The sequence below is a fragment of the Vulpes vulpes genome, chromosome 2 (assembly GCF_048418805.1).
Source record: "Vulpes vulpes isolate BD-2025 chromosome 2, VulVul3, whole genome shotgun sequence".
NCBI classification, from domain to species: Eukaryota; Metazoa; Chordata; class Mammalia; order Carnivora; family Canidae; genus Vulpes; species Vulpes vulpes.
The window spans coordinates 160,849,268-160,871,904 of NC_132781.1; the positions used below are offsets into that span (position 1 = coordinate 160,849,268).

At 43.0% G+C, this 22,637-nt stretch overlaps 1 protein-coding gene across 1 annotated transcript in view; it reads left to right on the forward strand.

The window, feature by feature from the left end:
- Positions 1-3,607: 3,607 nt before the first annotated feature.
- Positions 3,608-22,637, forward strand: part of SDHB (succinate dehydrogenase complex iron sulfur subunit B) — a 32,061-nt gene continuing 13,031 nt past the window's right edge. Inside the window, exons 1-2 of the mRNA XM_026012013.2 lie at positions 3,608-3,806; positions 13,315-13,442. Of these exons, the coding sequence (XP_025867798.2) occupies positions 3,735-3,806; positions 13,315-13,442 (200 nt within the window). The 5' untranslated portion in view covers positions 3,608-3,734. The remainder of the gene's footprint in view (positions 3,807-13,314; positions 13,443-22,637) is intronic.

Consider the following 22,637-nt stretch of genomic DNA (forward strand, 5'->3'; position numbering starts at 1 on the left):
CTTGGTGGTGCCGAGAAGAGAGGAGCTGTGAACGCCTCCAGTGAGATGTACGGCTGGGGACAGGTTGAGTTTCAGAGACCCTTGGGACACCCAGATAGAGATGCTCAGAAGATAGCTGGACAAAGGGACGTGGGGTCAGCCAGAAATGGAAGAGAGAACCCACTGGCCAAAGGCAAATGAAACCCTGAATTTTGGATGAAAAGGCCCCAGAGAGGGGATCCCTGGGTGGCACAGCGGTTTGGCGCCTGCCTTTGGCCCAGGGCGCGATCCTGGAGACCCGGGATCGAGTCCCACGTCGGGCTCCCGGTGCATGGAGCCTGCTTCTCCCTCTGCCTGTGTCTCTGCCTCTCTCTCTCTGTGTGTGACTATCATAAATAAATAAAAATTAAAAAAAAAAAAAGCAAGAAAAGGCCCCAGAGTCCCACGACAGAGACTATCTGGGGTGAGGCTGGTTTTTCTCAGAGACACATAACTCTCCCAGGCTATAAAATTATCTAGTGTTTCTCCCCTAGATCTTATCTGATAAATCTCCCCTAAATCCTAGGCCCTCTGGCTGGAGGGGGGAAATCTGGCCAGGTTGCCCTAAATCACAAGACACTAGAAATATAGTTGATTGTGTGAACGATAGTTGATACACTGCAATGTTTTTTGGTTTAAAATTTTTAATTCAGGACTGGATTTCCAGCCCTGAAGAAAGGCAGAGCGCCTGAAACAAGATTCCCACCCAAGATTTCTCAGCTTTTCCATTATCCAAAGACTAAGAAAGTCTGTAACATGGGGGCAGTTATTCCAACCAAGAAGGGTTGTTATGAGGACTAGGGAAGACTATTTATGTAAACACATTTGTAAGCGATGAGGCTCATCATAAACTTAAGGCATGTAGCCGACTGTTGAAAAGCAATACTTCACTCCCTCGACAAATAGAAACAGACTAACAAAAAAGCCCCCGGGGTCTCACCACGAGGACACTTTGGGAAGATCTGTCAGGAGCAGGCCATGAAAACTAAGCCCTGCAGCTGTGCCTTTCTGGAATCCCAAAGTTCAGGGCGGAGGTGCGGCCGTCCAGGAATTTATTCCTCTATAACTCTGAGCTCCCCAAATCCCTATGAAGCCCAGGAACGATGTGACTGCAGGGCATGTGGGCCCCTTGGCATCAAGAGCCCCTCCATAAATCAAGATCTCACTTCTGCTGGCCTCAGATTGCTTTTTCCAAGGTGACCTGGGCAAAGTAAGAGGGTAGTCGCTTCTCTAGGAATAGTATCTGCCATCCAGATGAGAGAATTGTGAAAAATGCCAACTAGACCAAATCTCTAGAAACCTATTCCCTGGAGGGAGAGGATGCTCCTCCATCCCTTCATCTCAGAAGACAAATTGAGCCAGAAGGAGTTAGAGGGAGAGGGACAATCTTCCCATGATTTCATCCACGTTGAGTGGCCCAAAAGGCCTTGAGGCAGACTCAGAGGAGCCCTATTCCTGTGCTGGGTCAGCCCCAGTGAAAAGTCAAGGTGACCTCAGCCCTGTCAATAGTTACCTTCAAGACAGCCCCCTCCTCCAGGCAGCAGCCCTACATCAGCTGGCCCCAAACCCTGATGATACAGGCAAGGAAACTACAGGCCAGAGACGGGGAGGGATTTGCTCAAGGTCACACAGCCTTGAGAAGATTTGAGGTTAGACCCAAAGGTCCAGGCTGTTTCTTGCAGCCTCACTACACACCTCCTTTAAACAAGGCCCCTGAGCAGTGTAACCAGGTTCTAGCCCAGGACTCCAGAAGCTCAGTCCCAACAAACCAATTTGTCTGGCCATCTTAATTTCCCCAGCCGCACCTAAATGAGCTGTGAGAAAACCAAAGACTTTTAAAAGGTGGCCTTCATAAGTCAGAAACTAACTGGCAGAGAAGGGAAAACACCATTCCTGACAAACACGGGTACCTGCAAAGCCAACTGCCTACATAAACTCTGCCAGAGGTGACCCAAGAGACCAAGCGACTTGGAGGACTGAGGTAATCAAGCCCCCAGAGGGAGGCAGGCCCTGAGATAAGCCACGGAGAGGTGGAGAGGTCGGAAAGGCAGCTGAGACGACTAAACTGGAGACAGACGCACACAGAACTCTCATATAAGACTGTTGCAGAGCTTAACTGAGACGATGGAGCCTAGGGCTAGGCAGACTGCGGGTGTTCAAGCCATGGTTTCTGGTGCTAAATGGTTAAGTAAGCCACCAAGGGCCAGCTCCCCTCTCACCACTATTTTACAGAGCAGAGCTCACCGAGGTGTGAGGTGTGAGTGCCGAGTTGTGTGCCTATCTGACAGTAAGCCGGGTGAGGGTAGGAACTGCGCCCAGCTTGCTCACTCACTACAGCTTCCCAGCACCCAGTGCAGAGCAGTGCTGCTGGTGTATCTTCGGATGGATGATGGATAGATGGATGGGTGGATGGGTGGGTGGGTGGATAGGTGAGTGGGTGGATGGGGGATGGATGAATAGATGGAAGAATGGATGGGTGAGTGGGTGGGTGAGTAGGTGGATAAAGGATGGTTAGGGGGATGGAGGGATGGGTAGATGGATGGATGAGTGGGAGGGTGGATGTGTGAGTGGGGGGATGGGGGATGGGTGATGGGTAGATGAATGGATGAGTGGGTGGGTGGGTGAGTGGGTGGCTGGGGGATGGCTGGGGGATGGGGGATGGGTAGATGGGTGGATGAATGGGTGGGTGGGTGAGTGGGTGGATGGGGGATGGCTAGATGGATGGATGAGTGGGTGGGTGGATGTATGAATGGGTAGATGGGTGAGTGGGTGGATGGGGGATGCCTGGGTGGATGGATAGATAGATGAATGGGTGGATGGGTGTATGGATGGATGAGTGGGTGGATAGGGGATGCCTGGGTGGATGGATAGATAGATGAACGGATGGATGGATGGACGGATGAGTGGGTGGATGGATGAGTGGGTAGGTGGGTGAGTGGGTGGATGGGGGATGCCTGGGTGGATGGATAGATAGATGAATGGATGAATAGATGGATGGGTGAGTGGGTAGATGGGTGAGTGTGTGGATGGGGGATAGGTAGATGGATGGATGAGTGGGTGGATGGATGAATGGGTAGATGGGTGAGTGGGTGGATGGGGGATGGCTGGGTGGATGGATAGATAGATGAATGGATGGATGGATGGATGGATGGGTGAGAGGATGGATGGACGGACGGACGGACGGATGACCCATCATCTTTTGACATCTGGGCTCCTTCACCAACCCTCCCAGCGTGCCTGGGATCGCGGCGTTCCAGGACTCGGTGAGGACACCTACAGTCTCGGACAAAGCGCAGTGTGTCTGACAAATGTCTGAGCAAAGCCACTAAGCTGGCCACTAAGAGGTGAGTGATAACTACTGACAAATTTTCAGGAAGAAAAGGGGCTGACGAAGAGACTGGACTCGACTCGGACCGGCCGGCTCCTCCCCCCGCCCTCCCCCTCAGACCCCGCCCCCTTCTGCTAAAGGTCACCTTAGGGAGGCGGGAGGCCAACTGGGCATGCGCCGCGCACCCCGCAACTGCGCACGCTCGCGCTGGCTTTCTCCGCCTTCCCTCCTCCCACCCGGGAAACCGGAACCGCCTCCCACTCGGCGGCTCCTACGCGGCTAGCGGGTCCCGGGTGGAGGCGGGCTCGGCGCCGCGGTGCTCGACGGGACGACGGCGGAGTGCGACCTCGGAGGGGTTAAAGGGCGGGGCGTGACGTCAGGAGCCAAGATGGCGGCGGTGGTCGGAGTCTCCTTGAAACGCCGGTTCCCGGCTGCAGCCCTCGGCGGAGCCTGCCTGCAGGTGAGGTGCGGGGCCGGGGGTGGGGAGCGGGCAGGCAGGGGACTTGCGGAGGCGGCCCGGCGCCTCGGGGGCCGGGGGGAGGCCGAGGGGGCACGGCGGAAGGCGTCCGGGAAGGGGAGGACCCGCTGCCAGTGCGCAGTGCTCGGGGCTAGGCCCGGAGCATCCCTGGCCGTTATCCTTGCGCGCCTCGCCGCGGCCTGGGAGGTTACCGAGGCGGAGACGACTTTTTTTTTAAACATACGAGGGGGAGGGGGGAAGCTGGGGGGGGTCTCGAGTGTTGCCCAAGGTCACATGACAAGCGAGTGACGCTGTTGGAAGCAGAATTCGAATCCAGACGTTTGGGCCCCAATCGGGGGACGAGGCGGATCACGCTGTGCCCTGGTGGGCCCTCCCCCTCCCCCCCCAAAATAAAGAAAAATTTCCTTGCTCAAAATATCGCAGCCAAGAACTGGTAGATCCAGGACCTAAATCCTATTATGTTTGAACATAATAATGGGGGGAAACTCCCAGCACAGATTTGGGCCCAGGTGAACCAAGAATGATCAGTGCTTCTCTTTCCCTCTCTCTTTTTTGTTTTTGTTTTTTTTTGGGGGGGGGGGTTGCACTTAACGTGAGACTCTGTCTCATTTTAGATGCTGCTCGGGCCCTACGACACAGGACGGGTGGCCTGCCTTCTAATACTAGCTCATTCTGACACGCTGTAGGTGAAGTCGGGCAGATCCTGTTACGTAGTCTTTCTGGAAAGGGGTTGATAGGGAAGGAGGGCTGCCTCCCAGAGCCCCAGGTCGGTGTCCTCTGAGCACTACATTGATGACCAATAATGACCTTGTTTACCAGTTCTTTTATAGTTGCTGAGCAAGCAGTTTAAGCTCTGAGAGCGCCACCAATGAGAGTGAGTTCTAAAGCTCAGTCAAGTCCCTCTTCCATGGAGGGCTGGAGGAGAAGGCTAGTTTCATAGGTCAGTTTCGTAATTCCAGGTGAGGCAGTTGCAGAACTTCCTGAGGGCAGAGAAATAGAAGAGTCCCTCCACCTCCTAGGAACCTGTGTTTGTTCCGGGGAAAGCCTCCTCCGAAGAATGCAGTAATGAGTTTGGTGTATTATCTGTGGGTGATACTCAGGTTCCTACAACACAGTAGGATTTCTCGTCTGAATTCCTTTTATGCATTAGTCTGCACCAGTGGGCCATAGTTCTGCCTTTAAGTGTTTGGCTCTAATGTATTAACTGTGATTGTGTTGCCTTATTTCTTTGAACAAGGTTAGGGCAAGTACTGCCCCCTCTCATTTGTGGATCACATAGCTCTTAGCACTGGCAGGTCTTAGGATACCGATCTGCCAATTAGAATAATATAGAAACTGATGATATTGCCAGTGTTGAAAATCAGAAATTATTTTCTGGGCTATGCTAGCAGCTTGACCCTCAAGTTTAATCTTACTCGGTAGACATTAATATTCCCCATTCCCATACAAAAGAGGAGGTAGAATCAGAGAGGTTACGTAATTGGCCAAAGAACACACAGCTACTAAGTGGTAGAGGGTAGAGCTTGGATTTGAACGAGTGCCACTCACACATTTCAGAAACAAGCCTGCGCCTTCTCTTTTACTCAGGTTTATACAGACTTCTTTGCCTTCCTCCTCTCCACTTTCACATCTTTTCACTCCTACCTCCAAATCTGTGTCTGCTCTATGGAGCTCCAAACCTGTTCCTTAAGGAAGCTTTCCTAAAGAAATAACAGGGAGCCTTCAGCTTGATCCAGAATTCACCCTTTGCATCTTCCTCACTTGGTTCAGTCCAGTTGTTAATTGTCTTGCTTCCTTCCTTAAATTAATTATGAACTATGAAGATAATCTCATCCAAGATTTTCTAGAAAGGTACACTCAGCCTTGAGTACTCATTAGTTTTATGGATCAGGGAAGAAATGCCTTGAAATGCCTTTGAAGGATCCTCTTCCATTGGAGCTTATAGTTTAAACTGCTGGAGAGGCCATAACAGGAAAAAAAAAACCTCATCTTGCTGCCTACCTCCCTCTTTCTGACCAGATATTCCCCCTTTCTTCCTGTTACTGTGGGAAAAATGAGCAGGAATCCTATGGCTAACCCTTCACTCGTGCTGTATCCCATCGCTTATTCAAAGGTGGTTCTCCAGTAAGTCTGCTCTGCCCTCCATGGGCAGTGTTTCCTTCTCCATCAGATCAGCAGCATGCACGCACGCTGTAATCTCTCCCATTGTAAAAAACAACAAAACAAAAACAACAACAACAACAAAAAACCCATATCCAGCTACTAATCCATTTCCCTACTTATCCTTCTTACACCCTGTGGCTTGAGCCAAAAACTGGAGGCATCTTTGTTCTTTACCCCACTTGCACATCCAATGTCTTCAATTCTTTCTTAAAATATATTCAAAAACTTACCACTTCCTGCCATCCACGACTACCAGCCTGTTTCAAGCCATCATCATCTCTTAGCTGATTACTGTAATTCTTACCTGGTTTTCTTGCTTTCATCTTTGAATGATTCTCAAACAGAAGCCAAAATGATCCTTTCAAAACTTCAGTCTAACTTTATCACTCCTCTGCTCAAAACCTTCAGTAGTTTCTGATCTTATTCAGGGTAAAAGCAAAAACCCTTACAAGGCAGGGGCGGCTGGCTGCCTCAGTTGGCAGAGTATGGACCTCTTGATCTCAGGGTCATGAGTTTAAGGCCCACATTTGGCCTCAGCACTCGATTTTAAAAAGTAGGGGTGGGGGTGTCTGGTGATTCATTTGGTTGAACACTGGACTCTTGGTTTTAGCTCAGGACGTGCTCTTGGGGTCATGAGAGTACTACTTGATGTTCTCATCCTTTCCCTCCCTCTTTGCCCCTCCCTCTTCCATATATTCTCTTTCTCTAAAATAAATCTTAAAAATATATATACATATTCTCTAGAGTTTGAATCTCAAATATGCAATCTCCATCAAGTACATTTAAATAAATTTGCTAGGGGCACCTGGCTGGCTCAGTCAGTAAAGCACGTGACTCAGTCTCAGAGTCTTAAGTTTGAGCCCCACATTGGGCATAGAAATTACTTTAAAAAAAAACCTTACAAGGTCCTACATGATCTGGTTCTCCCGGTAACGTCCTAATTTCCTTTCCCATTCCCTCTCTCTCACTCCATTCTCAACTACACTTACCATCTTGTTGCTCCTTAAACATGTTTCCACCTCAAGATTTGTGCTCAGCGTCCCCTCTGCCTGATTCACTCTTCCCCTGGTACAGGCATGGCTTGCTTACCTGTCTCCTTCAGATTTTCATTCAGCTGTCACCTTTTCAGTGAAGTCTTCACTGGCCACCCAATTAGAATTGTTGAGTTGTAGCCAGGACCCCCACCCCCTCCTTTTTATTGTTACCCCTGCCCCATTGCACTTATCACCAGCTCACACACTGTAAATGCTAGTTGTGTGTGCCTCCAGCCACTGTAAGCTCCCTGAGGACCAGAATATACATGTGTCTTGTTCTTGATCTCCAGGGCCTAGAACAGTCCCTGGAACATAGAAGCCACTCTGTAATTATTTATTGAACAAATAAACAAATGAATGGGTCTGGGCCAGCTACTACCTAAGACCTTGCTAATTGTATGAGTTGAGTGTTCCTTGGATTTGTTTGTGAAAAGGAATTATCTTTTTGTGCTGTTCTATTTTGGATTTGCATTTTCTCCAGGTAAAGGGCCAAACTTTGGACCTGTGTTTGAATTCTGGCTCTTTGTTGTGTAGTTTTTACTTTCATTTTTTAACTGAGAATAGTAAAACTTCCCATTGTAAAGATGTAAAAATTAGAGACAATTAGTACAGAATTCCACACATGGTAAGGACTCAATGAATGATTATGAAAGCTTTCTTTTCTTTTCTTTTTTTTTTTTTAACTTCTGCTAGGTCACCTACATAACAAATTTTTAGATTTCTCTGTCTGATGAATTTATTTGTTCTTATCACAGCTGCCATATTCCTCTGGATTAACTTTTAGTACAGCCCTCAAGATGAACCAACTCCTTCACTTTAGAACCATAACCTCCTCTGATGATTTTGATTTCCATATCTTCTCTCCTCATTCCCGTAAGCTAAGCCCTTCCCCTTTATCCCACCAAGTGTTGTATAAAATATATAAAATATACATAATGAATTTAAATTAGTTGTTTAAAAAAAAGTTCATGACACTTTGGGGTACCCCAAAACTTATGTTAGGGCTTATTGCCCTATAGTACTCTACTATAGTGGTGCACCCTTGCTTTGGTTTTGTCTCGAATCATTCATATGATAAGTATTTAAATGATTCATTAAAAACCTAATTACTTTTGGGAAGATCTGCATGATCAAGTCTAGACCTTTTCATTTTTGTAGAGTGGATATGAAACAGATGTTAAGTTTTAAAAACAGGTATTAAGGTGAGGTTATCTGTGGCAGGTAACCACGTTCACCTTCAATAGGCCTTTGTGGGAGTAGGCCAAGCTTCATAGGGCTGGATGCCTGTTGCCCTCTGTCAGACTATTAAAGCAGGCTTCACTGCCATGGAACTACAGTGACAACTGCAAAGTCCCACGTTCTTTTGAAAGTTCAGGCTTCACTAATGTTTTGGCAAGAAGAAAGTTTGAAGGAGTTAGATGGTTTAAACATATTTTGTCCCTCTCTCACTACCACCTACTACAGGCAAGGCAGCTACCCACTCTGGGAAATAGTTCCGTAATTTTGTAAAAAACTAAATATGCAACTGTCATACAACCCAGCAGTTACCTTCCTGGGCACTTAACCCAGAGAAATGGAAATATGTTCACAAATGTTGTTACTTCATTCATTATAGCCAAAAACTGGCAACAACTCAGATGTCCTTCAGCAGAAGATGGACTGGGGTCCATCTCCCCACCTCTTGAAACACTAGTCAGTAAGAAAAGGAAACAACTATCAGGGTGCACACGACTTGGATGAATCTCCAGAGAATTATGCTGAATAAAGGAAAGCTAATCCCAAAAGGTCGCATACTAGATGATTTCATTTATGTAACATTCTTGAAATGACAAGAATGGAGACAGATTAGTGATGGCTAGAGATTAAGGAGTAGGGCGAGAGGTTTAAGGGATGTGGGTGTGGCTTTGATAGAGCAATTCTGGGGATGGGAATCTTCTGTGTCTTGACTGTATCAGTGTTGATGTTCTGGTTGTGAGATTGTGCTATAGTTTTGGACGGTGTTTTCACAGGAGGAAACAGTAAAGGATATGAGGGGTCTCATTATTTCTTATAAATGCATGTTATTCTAGATCTCAAAATGAGAAGTTTAATTTTTTAAAACACCAAACTCTGGATATATGCAACACCATGAGTGAATCCCAGAAGCATTATGTTGAGGGAAAGAAGCTAGACCCAAGATTCCCTGTCTGATTGCATTTATGTGAAATTCTGTAAAAGGCAAATCTGTAATGATAGAAGGCACATAAGTTGCAAGGCGTAGGCAGAGGGCACTGATTGTAAAGAAACACTTAGAGAACTTTCTAGATGGAAATGTTCTGTCATAATTATAGTAAGAGCTATACCACTTTATTAAAACTCATCAAACTAAAAACTCATCAAACTATAAAATTTGTTTATAAATTAGTGAATTTTACTGTAATGAATAATATCTCATTAAATCTAACCAAAACAAGGTTGGAGCAGTAAGCTAGCAAAAGGCTGCTGGAGTATCTTCCGTGATCTTTTAACTTCCTCCACTTTGTCTTAAATGCCACAAGGTGGCGTCAAGCAAATGTTCCTTTCTTTTTACAAAATGGAGTTATTGGGGCACCTGGCTCCTCAGTCAGTAGAGGGAGTGACTCTTGATCTCAGGGATTGTGAGTTCAAGCCCCACATAGAGCTTACTTAAAAATAAATAGAATGGAATAGAATAGAGTCCTGCCTTTAATTCTTTTTTTTTTTTTAATTTTTATTTATTTATGATAGTCACAGAGAGAGAGAGAGGCAGAGACACAGGAAGAGGGAGAAGCAGGCTCCACGCACCAGGAGCCCGACGTGGGATTCGATCCCGGGTCTCCAGGATCGTGCCCTGGGCCAAAAACAGGCGCTAAACCGCTGCGCCACCCAGGGATTCCCCCTTTAATTCTTTAAAGAAAAAAAAGTTGGATTCCCTAGTGGAAGATGTTCATTTGTAGAAATGACTCTTTTTTTGTGGCTATTCTGAGCCAATTTGGTGATAAAGAAAAATACTACTTTTATCTTCACTGTCATTCTCATCTTCTCTCTGTATTTCCTTTTTTTTTTCTTTTCTTTTTTTTTTTCTTTTTTTTTTTTTTAGACTTTATTCATGAAAGACAGAGTGAGAGGCAGAGACACAGGCAGAGAGAGAAGCAGGCTCCACGCAAGGAGCCCAATGTGGGACTTGATCCCAGGATTCCAGGATCATGCCCTAGGCCAAGGGCAGGCGCCAAACCGCTGAGCCACCCAGGGATCCCTGTATTTCCTTTTTTCATACTGAGAGCTGATGTGTTTATATTTTCAGCCTCACTTAGGAGACTTTTTCTGGATTTTATTTATTTGATAGAGACAGAGATAGCAAGGAAGAGCATGAGCAGGGAGGAGGAGGAGAAGCAAGCTCCCCACTGAGCAGGTACCTCGATGTGGGGCTCGATCCAAGACCCTGAGATCATGACCTGAGCTGAAGGCACACACTTAACTGCCAGGCGCCCCTAATTCAGGACACTTTTTGCCAGCGAATAAGACCATCACATTTCTTTTAGTTAAACAGTTAACCTAAGTTTCACTTTTTTTTTTACCAGTTTGTAAGAGAACTAGCTGAGCTGGGAGGTAGTCTACATGTGTCTGCATACAAACTGAGGATTCAGCTGCTAGTTGCTATTTGGACTGACAGAACTCCTGCTCTTCCCCCTCAGGGTGGGGTCCAGGGGACTTGGTGTGGCCTCCACCCGGTGTCGTCCACCTGGATGGAAAGAGCTTCAAGGGCTGTGGGATGAGGACAGCATGTGTGTATTAGTCTAATGGTCAAGGTTGGCTATTTTTTCTTTTTTCCTTTTTTAAATATAACTTTATTGTATTTTAAATTCCAGTGTAATTTTTTTACTTTTCTTCAATTTTTCCTAACCATGAATTGAACTCCTGTATGTAAAGGCCTGGACTGGTACACTGGGAGGTGTAAAATGTAACCTGTTCCATGCTGTGAGTGGTTAATTTTATGTGTCAGCTGGCCCACAGAGTTCCCAGATAGTTGGTCCAACATTCTGGGTGTTTGTGTGAGGGTGTTTTGGGGTGAGTTTAACGTTTAACGCGATAGACCAAGTAAGACAGATTGATCTCCCTAATACGGGTGGGCTTTATCCAATCAAAGGCATAAGTAGAACACATCTTCCTCCAAATAAGAAGGAATTCCTCCTCCCTGCTTTCGAACTGAAACATCAACTCTTCTTGAGTCTTAAGCCTGCTGGCCTTTGGACTAGAACCACATCCTCGGCTCTCCTGGTTCATGGGCCTTCGGGCTTGGACTTGGATTTACATCATTCACTCTTCTGGGTCTCCAGCTTGCCAGCTGCAGCTCTTGGGACTTCCTGTCCTCCATAATCATGACCCAATTCCTTATAATAAAATCTTTTTGTAAATACGTATGTATATTATATATTTTCATGTGTACATATGCACTATATGTATGTGTGAATATATACACTATTGATTCAGTTTCTCTGGAGAACTCTAATACACATGCCCTCGAGGACTTTAACACATAAAAGAAGATAGGACCAAAAAAAGATCTGCAAATATTCACAAATAAACAGTGTTTAGGAGTCAGCCAAGCAGACTTGGGTTCCAGTTGTGGCTCCTCTCATCAGTTGTTATCATGGCCCATCACTTGATACCTGAGACTCCTGTTTCTCATCTTTAAAATGAAGATTCAGGGGTGTCTGTGTGGCTCAGTCAGTTAAGCATCTCCCTTTAGGTTATGATCTCAGGGTCCTCGGATCCAGCCCCACGTGGGGCTCCCTATTTATCACAGAATCTGCTTCTCCTCTCCTTCAGCCCGTCCTCCACGCTCATGCTTACGCTCGCACTTGCTCGCTCTCTCGCTCTCTCAAATAAATAAAAAATATTTTTTTAATTAGGTCATGAGGGTGGGGCCCTTAGGATGGGATTGGCACCCTTACAAAAAGAGGAAAAGGATCAAGATATCTCTCTCTCTCTCTCTCTCTCTCTCTCTTTTTCTGCCACGTGAGGACACAGCAAGAAAGCAGCCATCTGTGAACCAAGAAGAGGGTCCTCACCAGACACCAAGTCTGCCTGACTCTTGATCTTGGACTTCCCAGACCCCAAACTATGAAAAACAAGTGTTGTATAAGCCACCCAGTCTTTGGTCTTATTACAGTAGCCCAGACTGACTAAGACCCCTAAAAGCCCCAGCATCTCATTTTGACAACTGCAGGAGCTTTACTGTTTTTTTCCATATGTTATCTGACAGTGCCTCCTTCAAAACAGTGATATTCTTCTCAAAAATAAAGATGATGGGCAGCCCGGGTGGCTCAGCGGTTTAGCACCTGCCTTCAGCCCAGGGCGTGATCCTGGAGACCCAGGATTGAGTCCCACGTCGGGCTCCCTGCATGGAGCCTGCTTCTCCCTTTGCCTGTGTCTCTGCCTCTCTCTCTCTCTCAGGAATAAATAAATAAAATCTTTTAAAGAAAATAAATAAGGATGATGATGTCACCCACCTGATAATTTGTGCTATCAAATTGCTCTTAGGATAAAATCAAAATCTTGCCCTCACATTTGGCACTTCCATCAAGCCTCCCTCACTCCTACTGGACTTCTCTTGGTTCTCCCAGGTGTGCTCTGCTGTCCCCCATCCAGGCCTCTGTACCTGTTCCCTCAGTTTATACACCCCTACTCCTTCCCCTAATCCCTACTCATCAAGCCACAGCTTGAGTATCATTTATGGGTCCTTCCCTGATCTCTTGTACTAGTGTAAGTCTCTGCTGTATTCTTCCCTCTTTGTACTTTATTATGAATATTTAATTTCTCTCTTGCTTGTACAAAGTAGATTCTGTGAGGGCAAAAAGTTCATTTCATTAAGTGCTGTTTCACTCACCCCCAGCACCATGTCTAGTATGTGCTAAGTGCTTAGTATTTGTTGGATATTGAATGGCTGCCTTTTTCAGGAAGACTGTGTGTCAGAGGTACCTTGGTGGCTCAGTTGGTTAGGTATCTGACTCTTGGTTTCAGCTCAGGTTGTGGTCTCTGGGTGATCAGGGAACCCCATCTCAGGTATTTAGTGTGGAGTCTGCTTAAGGATTCTCTCTCTCCCTCTGCTCCTCCCTGCTGCCTGCACGCACGCACTCTTACTCTAAAATAAATGAATCTTAAAAAAAAAAAAGACTGTCAGTATTGTGTGGGTTTGTATCCAATGTGGTAGTGTGTAGTGCCAGCTAAACAGAAGGATTTATCTTGCATTTTTAATAGTTTTTTTCCTTTCTTGTGAACTTTTTCAATTTCAGGCCTGCCGGGGGGCACAGACAGCGGCAGCCACAGCTCCCCGAATCAAGAAATTTGCCATCTACCGATGGGACCCAGACAAGACTGGAGATAAACCTCATATGCAGACTTATGAAATTGATTTGAATAAGTGAGTATCTCTGTGAGAGCTAGGTATTTGATAAGTAAAAGGGAACTCTCGATCTGATTCAGGGATATGATTTTTACATCCTTGGAAGGTTTAAAAATAGACCACTCAGTGGCTCTGGAATTTATCGTCTCTTTTTCAAAGGAGAATAAAGTAGGTACCTGATTCAAAAAGATAACCATGGGTGTCTGGATGGCTCAGTCAGTTAAGCATCCAACTCTTGGTTTCAGCTCAGGTCTTAATCTCAGAGTTTTGAGTTTAATCCCCACGTTGAGCTACACACTGAGCATGGAGCCTACTTTAAAAAAAAAAAAAAAAAAGATAACTAATACCAAGAAGAATAACTTTTGTAAAATACCTTTCCTTTCTCCAAATCAGAGGATAACAGATTTCTAGGAGTACTGGTAAAGCTGGAGAGACTCCAGAAATTCAGCTAGAATGGTGATAGGACAAGATAGGGATGTAGTTAAAATAATAACAAAAATGTGGACTTCTGTATTATTTTTGCTATTTCTGTCCTAATAAAGTACCACAAACACGTCAATTTATTACCTCCCAGTTCTGCAGGTTAGAAGTCTGGTAAACGTTTCACGAGACTAAAATCGAAGTGTCAGCAGGCCATGTGCCTTTGTGGACACTACAGGGAAATCCATTTTCTATTCCTTCAAGCTGTTGGCAGGATTCAGTTCCTGACAGTTGCAAGACTAAGATCCCTATTTTCTTGTTGGCTATAAGCTGAGAGCTAGTCCCAGCTTTTAGAGGCCACTGTGCTCTGTAGCTCATAGTTCCCACCTTCAAAGGCAGCAACAGCAGGTTGAGTCCCCCACCTCCCTCTGAGCCACTCTTCTCTCCCCGGTTTCCACCCTGAAGGATGTCTGCAGGAGCCGAAGGGAGAGAAGAACCTAGTGAGCTGGGCTCTTGCCTCCCCACTCCTCCCCTCTCCAGCATAACCAGTACTGTTCTATTTTATTTGTCAGTGAATGAGTATTTTTTCTTTTAAACAAACATTTTTTCTTCCATGGTGCCAAAAAGAGGTTTAAAAACTACTACTCTCAATGTATTCTTTAACTCTGTATCGACATGTAAATTCTAAGCAGTGGAGTTAGTTGGTCTGTGACCTTCTTGTCAAGCAGACAATTACTAAATACTCTGCAACCAAAAATCATTAGTAAAACCCAAAGAAAGGGAAATTGTACAAGCCACATTTTATGACCATAAATATTCACATTAAAAACAAACTACTTGGAAATTAAAAAGCACTCTTTTAAGTAACTACTTCATTAAGGAGTAGTATAGAGTATCATTAACTACTTAGAAAATAAAAGCACTGCAAATCGGAACTTACAGAATGATACTAAAACTGGAAGAGTTAAATTCATAAGTAGTTTTTAATGATAAAAGATTTAAAGAGGAATTACATGTACTTCCAGTCATAGTATAGCTTTCATCAGACTGTCCCTCCCACAAATAGCAGCTATAAACTTTGAAAAAAACAGAAGTAATGACCTGCAAGCATAGGAGAATAGCCATCACAGGAGGCACTCGGAAGAACAGAATGTTACCGGGTGAATGAATTGGGTTTTGCATGCTTTTACTTGAGGGCAAACCCCAGTCGATGGGGTGGTACAAGGACAAAAACTCGATAAAACCAGACTTACTAGTGTGAACAGCTAGAAGATACATTGTATGGCCACCACAACAACCAGAAAATGGAGGAGGCTCCTAAAAAATAAACACAAAGGGGGGAGGGGGCCAAATTCTATTTTAAACTGCCCAAGGTGAGAGTTCAGCTCATGTTAATTGTTGCTTTTGTTGTTGTTGTTGTTGCTTTAAAAAAAAAAATCAGAGGTGCCTGGGTGGCTCTCTTGGTTAGCAGCCAAGTCTTGATTTCGGTTCAGGTCATGATCTCAGGGTTGTGGGTTTGAGCCCTGCATCAGGCTCCACAGTCTGCACAGAGTGCTTGAGAGTCTCTCTCCCTCTGTCTGTCTCCTTGATTGTGGGTGGTTCACTATAAATAAATAAAGTCTTTTAAAAAAAAATCAGGGGCATCTGGCTGGCTCAGTCAGTAGAGCATGCAACTCTTGATCTCAGGGTTGTGAGTTCACGCCCCATGTTGGGCATGGAGCCTACTTAAATTTTAAAAGTATTTTAGAGAACCGTGCTTTCCAGAGAATAAAATCCAGAGTTTCTATATTATGTTATTCATGAGGTCCAGTGTACAGTCCAGAATCACTAATCATACAAAGAACTCCGAGATACGACCCAAACTCAAGTGGAAAGGTAATCAGTGGAGGCCACCCAGCCTCCATTCCAGTTGTTGGAATTAGCATATGTGGATTTTAAGTAGTTACACCTGTATTCACAGATAAAGGAAAAGATGCTCCTGAGATAGGAGATCTCAGCAGGGAAATAGAAACTTAAAATAACCACATGGAAAATCTGGAAGTGAAAAACAGCAATATCTGAAATAGAAAATTCACTGAATAGGCTAACAGCAGGTTGGGAATGACAGTATGAAGACCCTATGATCCTGAAAATACATTAATAGAAATTATCTGTTCTTAAGAAAAAGGTTTTTTAAAAAGAACCTCATTGATCTATAGAACAATATCAAAAGGTCTAATATACGTAATTGGAGTCCTAGAAAGAGTGAAGAAAGAAAACAGGCAAAAAATTTTTGAAGAACTAATGGCCGAGAATTCACCGCAAGCTGTTGAAAGACCTAATTGACATATCCAAAAAGTTTGGTGAATCCCACACAGGTTAAAATACAAGGAAAACTACACCCTGGAACATCATAGTCAAATTTGCTGAAAATCAAAAGCAAAGAGAAAATCCTGAAAGGGGAAAACATGTAACATCCCGGGAAACAATACAAATGATTGTTTACTACTCCTCAGAAATTATAGATGCCAAAAGACAATGAAATGACATCTCTAACTTACTAAAAGAAAACACTATCAACCAGAATTCTGCGTTCAGCAAAATAATGAAGATGACATGAAGACATTTTCAGATAACAAAAAATTATTCATAGCCAGAAGACCTGTGCTACATGAAATACAAGAAGTTATTTAGGCTAAAGAAACTTGGCTCTTGCAAAAGGAGTGAAAAGCACTAATTATGGTAAATTTAAACATTTTTCTTATTAATTTCATTAAAGTATATATATGACTGTTGAAAGCAAAATTATAATACTGTATTGTGTAACACACAATTTATACAGATGTAATGCCTATGAGAACTAGCATAAGGGCTGGGAATAGGTTGACCTATAAGGTTGGAAGGTCTTACATGAAATGGTACAATATGAGCTCTAAATAGATCATAAAGTTAAGGATGTACCTTATAATTCTAAAGTAACCAGAGAGAGCTAAAAGGCCAACATAGATTATATGGAATTCCAAAAATATTTATTCAACCTAAAAATATTTCTTAGGAGAACCAGGGTGGCTCAATAGTTTGAGCTTCTGACTCTTGGTTTTGGCTCAGGTCGTGATCTCAGGGTCCTGAGATCGAGCCTCATGTTGGGCTCCATATGGGGAGGGGTGTGGGGTCTGCTTGAGGATTTCTCTCGCTCTGCCCCTCCCCTCACACACTCACTTTCTCTTGATAAATCTTTTTTTAAAAAATAAAAATATTACTTAAAGCAGAAAAGAACAGAAAATAAAATTTTGGGACAAATAGTAAAATGGGAGACCCAAATCCAATCACATCAATAATTATACCATGTAAAGGCATTGAACACTCCAATTAAACAGCAAAGATTGTCAGAATAGATAAAAAGCAAAACCCAGTTTGATGCTACTTAAAAGAAATGCACTTTAATTATTATTAAAAACAAAATTCAACTAAGTAAATTTTGAAGATCCTAATTAGTATTATTTAACCATTCAGAAATCAGGAAACATCCATCTTAGCAGATAGGAGCTCAGTTAACAATCCAGCTCGATCTCAGCTCAGGTCTTAATCTAAGGGTTGTGAGTTCAAGCACCATGTTGGGCTCCACACTGGGTATGGAGCCTACTTAAAAAAAAGAAAAGAGGGACACGTGGGTGGCTCAGTGTTGAGCGTCTGCCTTTGGCTCAAGGCGTGATCCCAGGGGTCCTGGATCGAGTTCCGCATTGGGTTCCTTGCAGGGAGCCTGCTTCTCCCTCTGCCTGTCTCAGTGTGTCTCTCATGAATAAATCAAATCTTCTTAAAAAAAGGAAAAGAAACAAAAGGAGCTATACAAAATGAAAGACTTACAGGCAGACAGGAGTGGGAAGAACAAAAAAGCAGATTGGTTACGGCAAGATCACTTTCCTTTATGGGATGGCAGAGTCAATTAGGCAGATATTCAACTAGATGATTTCTGATTGGTTTTAAATTCCATTTCTGGAAGAACCAAAACTGCAGTTAAGTCGTCTCAGTTTGATGACATGAGATTGGCATAAGTGACTCCATTTGGGGCCTGTTGTTTTGTTTTTAACAATATAAAGACAGGTTGAAAATAAAAGATATTGGGGCCCTGGGTGGCTCAGTGGTTGAGTGTCTGCCTTTGGCTCAGGTCATGATCCCAAGGTCCTGGGGTCAAGTTCCGCATCGGGCTCCCCACAAGGAGCCTGCTTCTCCCTCTGCCTGTGTCTCTGTCTCTCTCTGTGAGCATGAATAAATAAATAAAATTTTTAAGAAGGAGGGAGGGAGGAAGGAAGGAAAGAAAGAAGCATCCATGCAAACTGCACTAAGCATAAGAAAGTGGCGGGATGGGCAGCCCGGGTAGCTCAGCGGTTTAGTGCCACCTTCAGCCTAGGGCGTGATCCTGGGGTCCCGGGATCGAGTCCTACGTCGGGCTCCCTGCATGGAGCCTGCTTCTCCCTCTGCTGTGTCTCTGCGCCTCTCTGTGTGTCTCTCATGAATAAATAAATAAAATCTTTAAAAGAAAAAAAAAGTGGCAGGATGCCTGGCTGGCACCGCAGTTGAGCGTCTGCCTTCAGCTCAGGGCAGGATCCTGGGATCAATTCCCACATCAGGCTCACAGGGAGCCTGCTTCTCCCTCTGCCTATGTCTTGCTTCTCTCTGTGTGTCTTTCATGAATAAATAAAATCTTTAAAGAAAAAAAAGGTAGAGTGGTGGGACGCCTGGGTGGCTCAGCAGTTGAGCGTCTGCCTTCAATTCAGGGCTTGATCCCGGGGTCCCAGAATTAAGTCCCAGTTGGGCTTCCTACAAGGAGCCTGCTTCTTCCTATGCCTGTGTCTCTGCCTCTCCCTCTGTCTCTCATGAATAAATAAATAAATCTTATAAAACAAAAAAGGTAGAGTGGCTATGGTAAAATCAGATGACTTAAAGGCAAAGATTATGCCAGAAATAAGAGGACATTTCAGAATGATAAAGGATCATTTTATCAGGAATGTCTCACAGTTGTGTACACTTAATAACCAAGCTTCAAAGTTGGCAGAATTGGAGGATTTCAAGAGTTAAGGAACACATAAACATCTGTAGCTCTTTCAGCAGTGGATAGAATAACTAAAAAGTAAAGACATAATCTGAACATTATCAACCATCTTGATCTAATTAATATTTTTGAAATAACACACCAAATGGTTGCAAAACACATGTATCTCAATAAATTCCAAAAATTTGGAATCTTCTAGAGTGTATTCTCTGACCACAATGGGATTCAACTAGAAAGCAGTAACAGATAACCCATGCATCAAAGCAGAAACCATGAGGGAAACGAAGATGTATATTGAACTAAAATGATAATGAAAATAGAGCATTTAAAATATACAAGATGCATCTAAAGCAGTGCTTAGAGGAAAATTTGTAGGTTCAGAGGCTTGTACTTTAAAAAAAAAGAAAGGTTTTAAATCAGCGATCTAAGCCACCTTAAAAATGTAGAAAAGAGCAAAATAAACTCTAAGTAGAAGGAAAAATAATAAGCGCAACAGTGGGTCATGAGGAAGAGATAGAGAAAACAAAACCAGTTGTTTCTCTGAATATATTTTCTATTTATTTATTTTAATTTTAAAGATTTATTTATTTATTTATTTATTTATTTATTTATTTATTTATTTATTTATTTATGATAGACATAGAGAGAGAGGCAGAGACACAGGAGGAGGGAGAAGCAGGCTCCATGCCTGGAGCCCAACGTGGGACTCGATCCTGGGACTCCAGGATCGCGCCCTGGGCCAAATGCCCGCGCTAAACCGCTGAGCCACCCAGGGATCCCCTGAAAATATTTTTTTAAAAATTTGATCATCTTCTAGCCAGACTGGTCAAAAATTAGAAGAAAAACAAAATCCTAGTAGCAAAACAGAAAGAATGGATATCAGTATGGATCCTGTAAATATTAAAATGATACTAAAAGTGGGGAATCTGGCTGGCTCAGTAGGAAGGGCATGCAACTCTTTTGTTCTCAGAATCATGAGTTCAAGCCCCGCATTGGGCATAGAGTTTACTTAAATAAAGAAAACTTTTTTAAAAATGATACTAAAAGTGTATTATAAATGACTTTATGGGAGTGAATTCAATAATTTTGATGAAGTGGACAAATTCCTTGAGAAATATAACTACCAGACTGACATAAAGATGAAATAGAAAAGATGAGTAGTGCTATGTTGGCTATAGGTAGATGTGTTATCAGAAACCTTTTCACAAAGAAAGCTCCAGGCCCAGGTGGCTTCACTGATGAATCATATCAAACAATTAAGAAAAATGGAACACCAGTATAAGATCCTTTCAGAAAATAAACAAGGAATAATCACTTCCCAGTTCATTTTAGGAGGCCATCAAAACCTGATTCCAAAATCTAACAAACGCATTACAAAAAGGAAAGTTACAGATTGGTATCTTTTTGAACACAGACACAAAAATTCTCAAGAAAATTTCAGCAGATCAAATATAACTGTAAAAAGGATGATGCCTTCCTAACCAAGTTTGAGTTTGTCCCAGAGATGTAAAGTTGGTTTAACATTGGTGAATCAGTGTAATTCACCATAACAGGATAAAGGAGAAAAACTGTAACTTGCAAAAAAGAAAAAGAGGGGAACTTCCTCAACCAGATAAAGAGAATCTCTGGAAAAACCTATGAGTTCACAGCACACTTAATTGTGAAATAGTTGGTGCTTTGCCCGTAAGGAACAAAGCAAGGACGTCCACTCCTGGCTTTTGTTCTGGATGATGCTGCTAGACATTCTAACAAGTATTCTAAAGGCAAGTATAAAAGAAAGCATGAAGTTTGGAAAGGAGGAAATAAAACTGTACCTAGTCACGAATAATAATATCACTTACTTAGAAAATTCCCAAGCATCTACAGAACTACAAGAACATAAGTAAATTTAGCAAGGTTGCACAGTAGAAGGTCAATATGCAAAAAGGCTTTTTTTTTTTTTAAACTAGCATTAACCAGAATTTTACTGCAGGCTCTAACCAAAGACATTAAGCAACAGGAAAATTAGGAAACTAAAGATCCTCTATGAAGAGGATCTATATGGCACTATATATAGAAAATCTTAACAAACCCACACCAGAAAACTAGAACTAAAATTAGTTTAGTGAGGACATAAGATACAAGACCAGTATAGAAAACTCAGCTGTATTTCTGTGTACTAACAGTGAACAACCCAGTAAGAAACTGTTTCCACTTATAACAACATCAAAAAGAATAAAATACTTAGGAGCCATTAACAAAAAAATGCAAGGTTTGTACACTGAGAACTATAAAACTTTGTTGAAATGAAATTAAAGACCTAAATAAATGGAAAGACATCCCATATTTGTGGGTTGACTTTTTTTTTTTTTTTTTTTTTTGAGTAATCTCTACACTCAGTGTGGGGTTCCAGCTCACAGCCCTGAGACTAAGTCTACTGACTGAGCCAGTCAGGCACCCCTGGAAGGCAATATTGTTAAGGTGGCAATATGCCCCCAAACTGACTTACAAATTCAACACAATCACTGTCAAAAGCCCAGCAGTCATTTTTGTAGAAATTGACAAGCAGATCCTAAAATTCATATGACAATAATGCAAGGGACACAGCCAAAACAACTTGATTTCTGTGTACAGAAAACATTTGCAGCCTTGTGTGTAATAGAGAATTTAAGCACCAACTGTCCTTCCATAGGAAAACGGTAGGCAGTGACAGTCCTTTGATTAACAAAGAAGATTGTTGTCATTTAAAATATGCCAGGACAAGAATAGACAGATCATTAGAATGTTTAAAAGTTCCAAAATAGACTACACTTTAATGAAATTCTAACGTGAAATGCCAGAAATAAGTATCACAAATCAGAAGCAAAAGTAGGTTTGGTCAGTGATTTGGGGCATTTAACAGTTTTTACAATTTGAGGGGGAATAATTTAAAAACAAAAAGTAGGGGCGCCTGGGTGGCTCAGTTGGTTGAGTTGACTTGGGTTTCAGCTCAAGTCATGATCTCAGGGTCCTGGAATGGAGTCCGGAGTTGGGCTCTACACTGGGCATGGGGCCTGGCGTTCTCTCTCTATCCCTCTGCCCCCTCCTTTAAAAAAAAATGATACATAATATGTAATAAAAATTTTTTAAAGATGTAAAAACTTAGAAATTTCTAAGTATTCATGAAACCTCAGGAAGGAGTGTGGTCTTTTTAGATTTAACAGTGATAATATCGTAAGAGGAAAAGGTGATCAGTTTGACACCTTTAAAGCACATTTAAGCATTTAAATCTGTGCGTTTTAAAAATTCCATTACCCAAATTAGAAGTTAGATAGCCAGTTGCTGCTTAAAGGCTGCCAATGAGGGAGGGGCAGGGTTAGCATCAGATATAATAGATTTGTGGTGTATATTTTGGTCTTGTCCAGGGTTTCCAGCTCCTAAAACCCATGTAATCCTAAGTGTTCAGAGTTATAGGGTCATCTTTTGTTATAAGACTTTGGTTTTGCTCCCAGTTCCTGAAATAGCTCCAGATATATAATAAAGGTAAAAGCAAGTTGCCTTTTGTTATTGTTATCTTTTGTTATTCATAACAAGCCCCTTTCAGCCGTCAGTTTTTGTTAATGACATGATTTTTAGAAATCTAGATAACTGGGAGGAACCAACCCTGTGTTTAGAGAGTTAGAACACAAAGCCCTGCCCCTTGACCTAGGAGGCAAGAGAGGTTAGAGGTCGAATCACTTAAGCCAACAGCCAGTTTGTAATCAGTTGTGCCTACACACTGAAGACTCCATAAAATCCCTGGAATG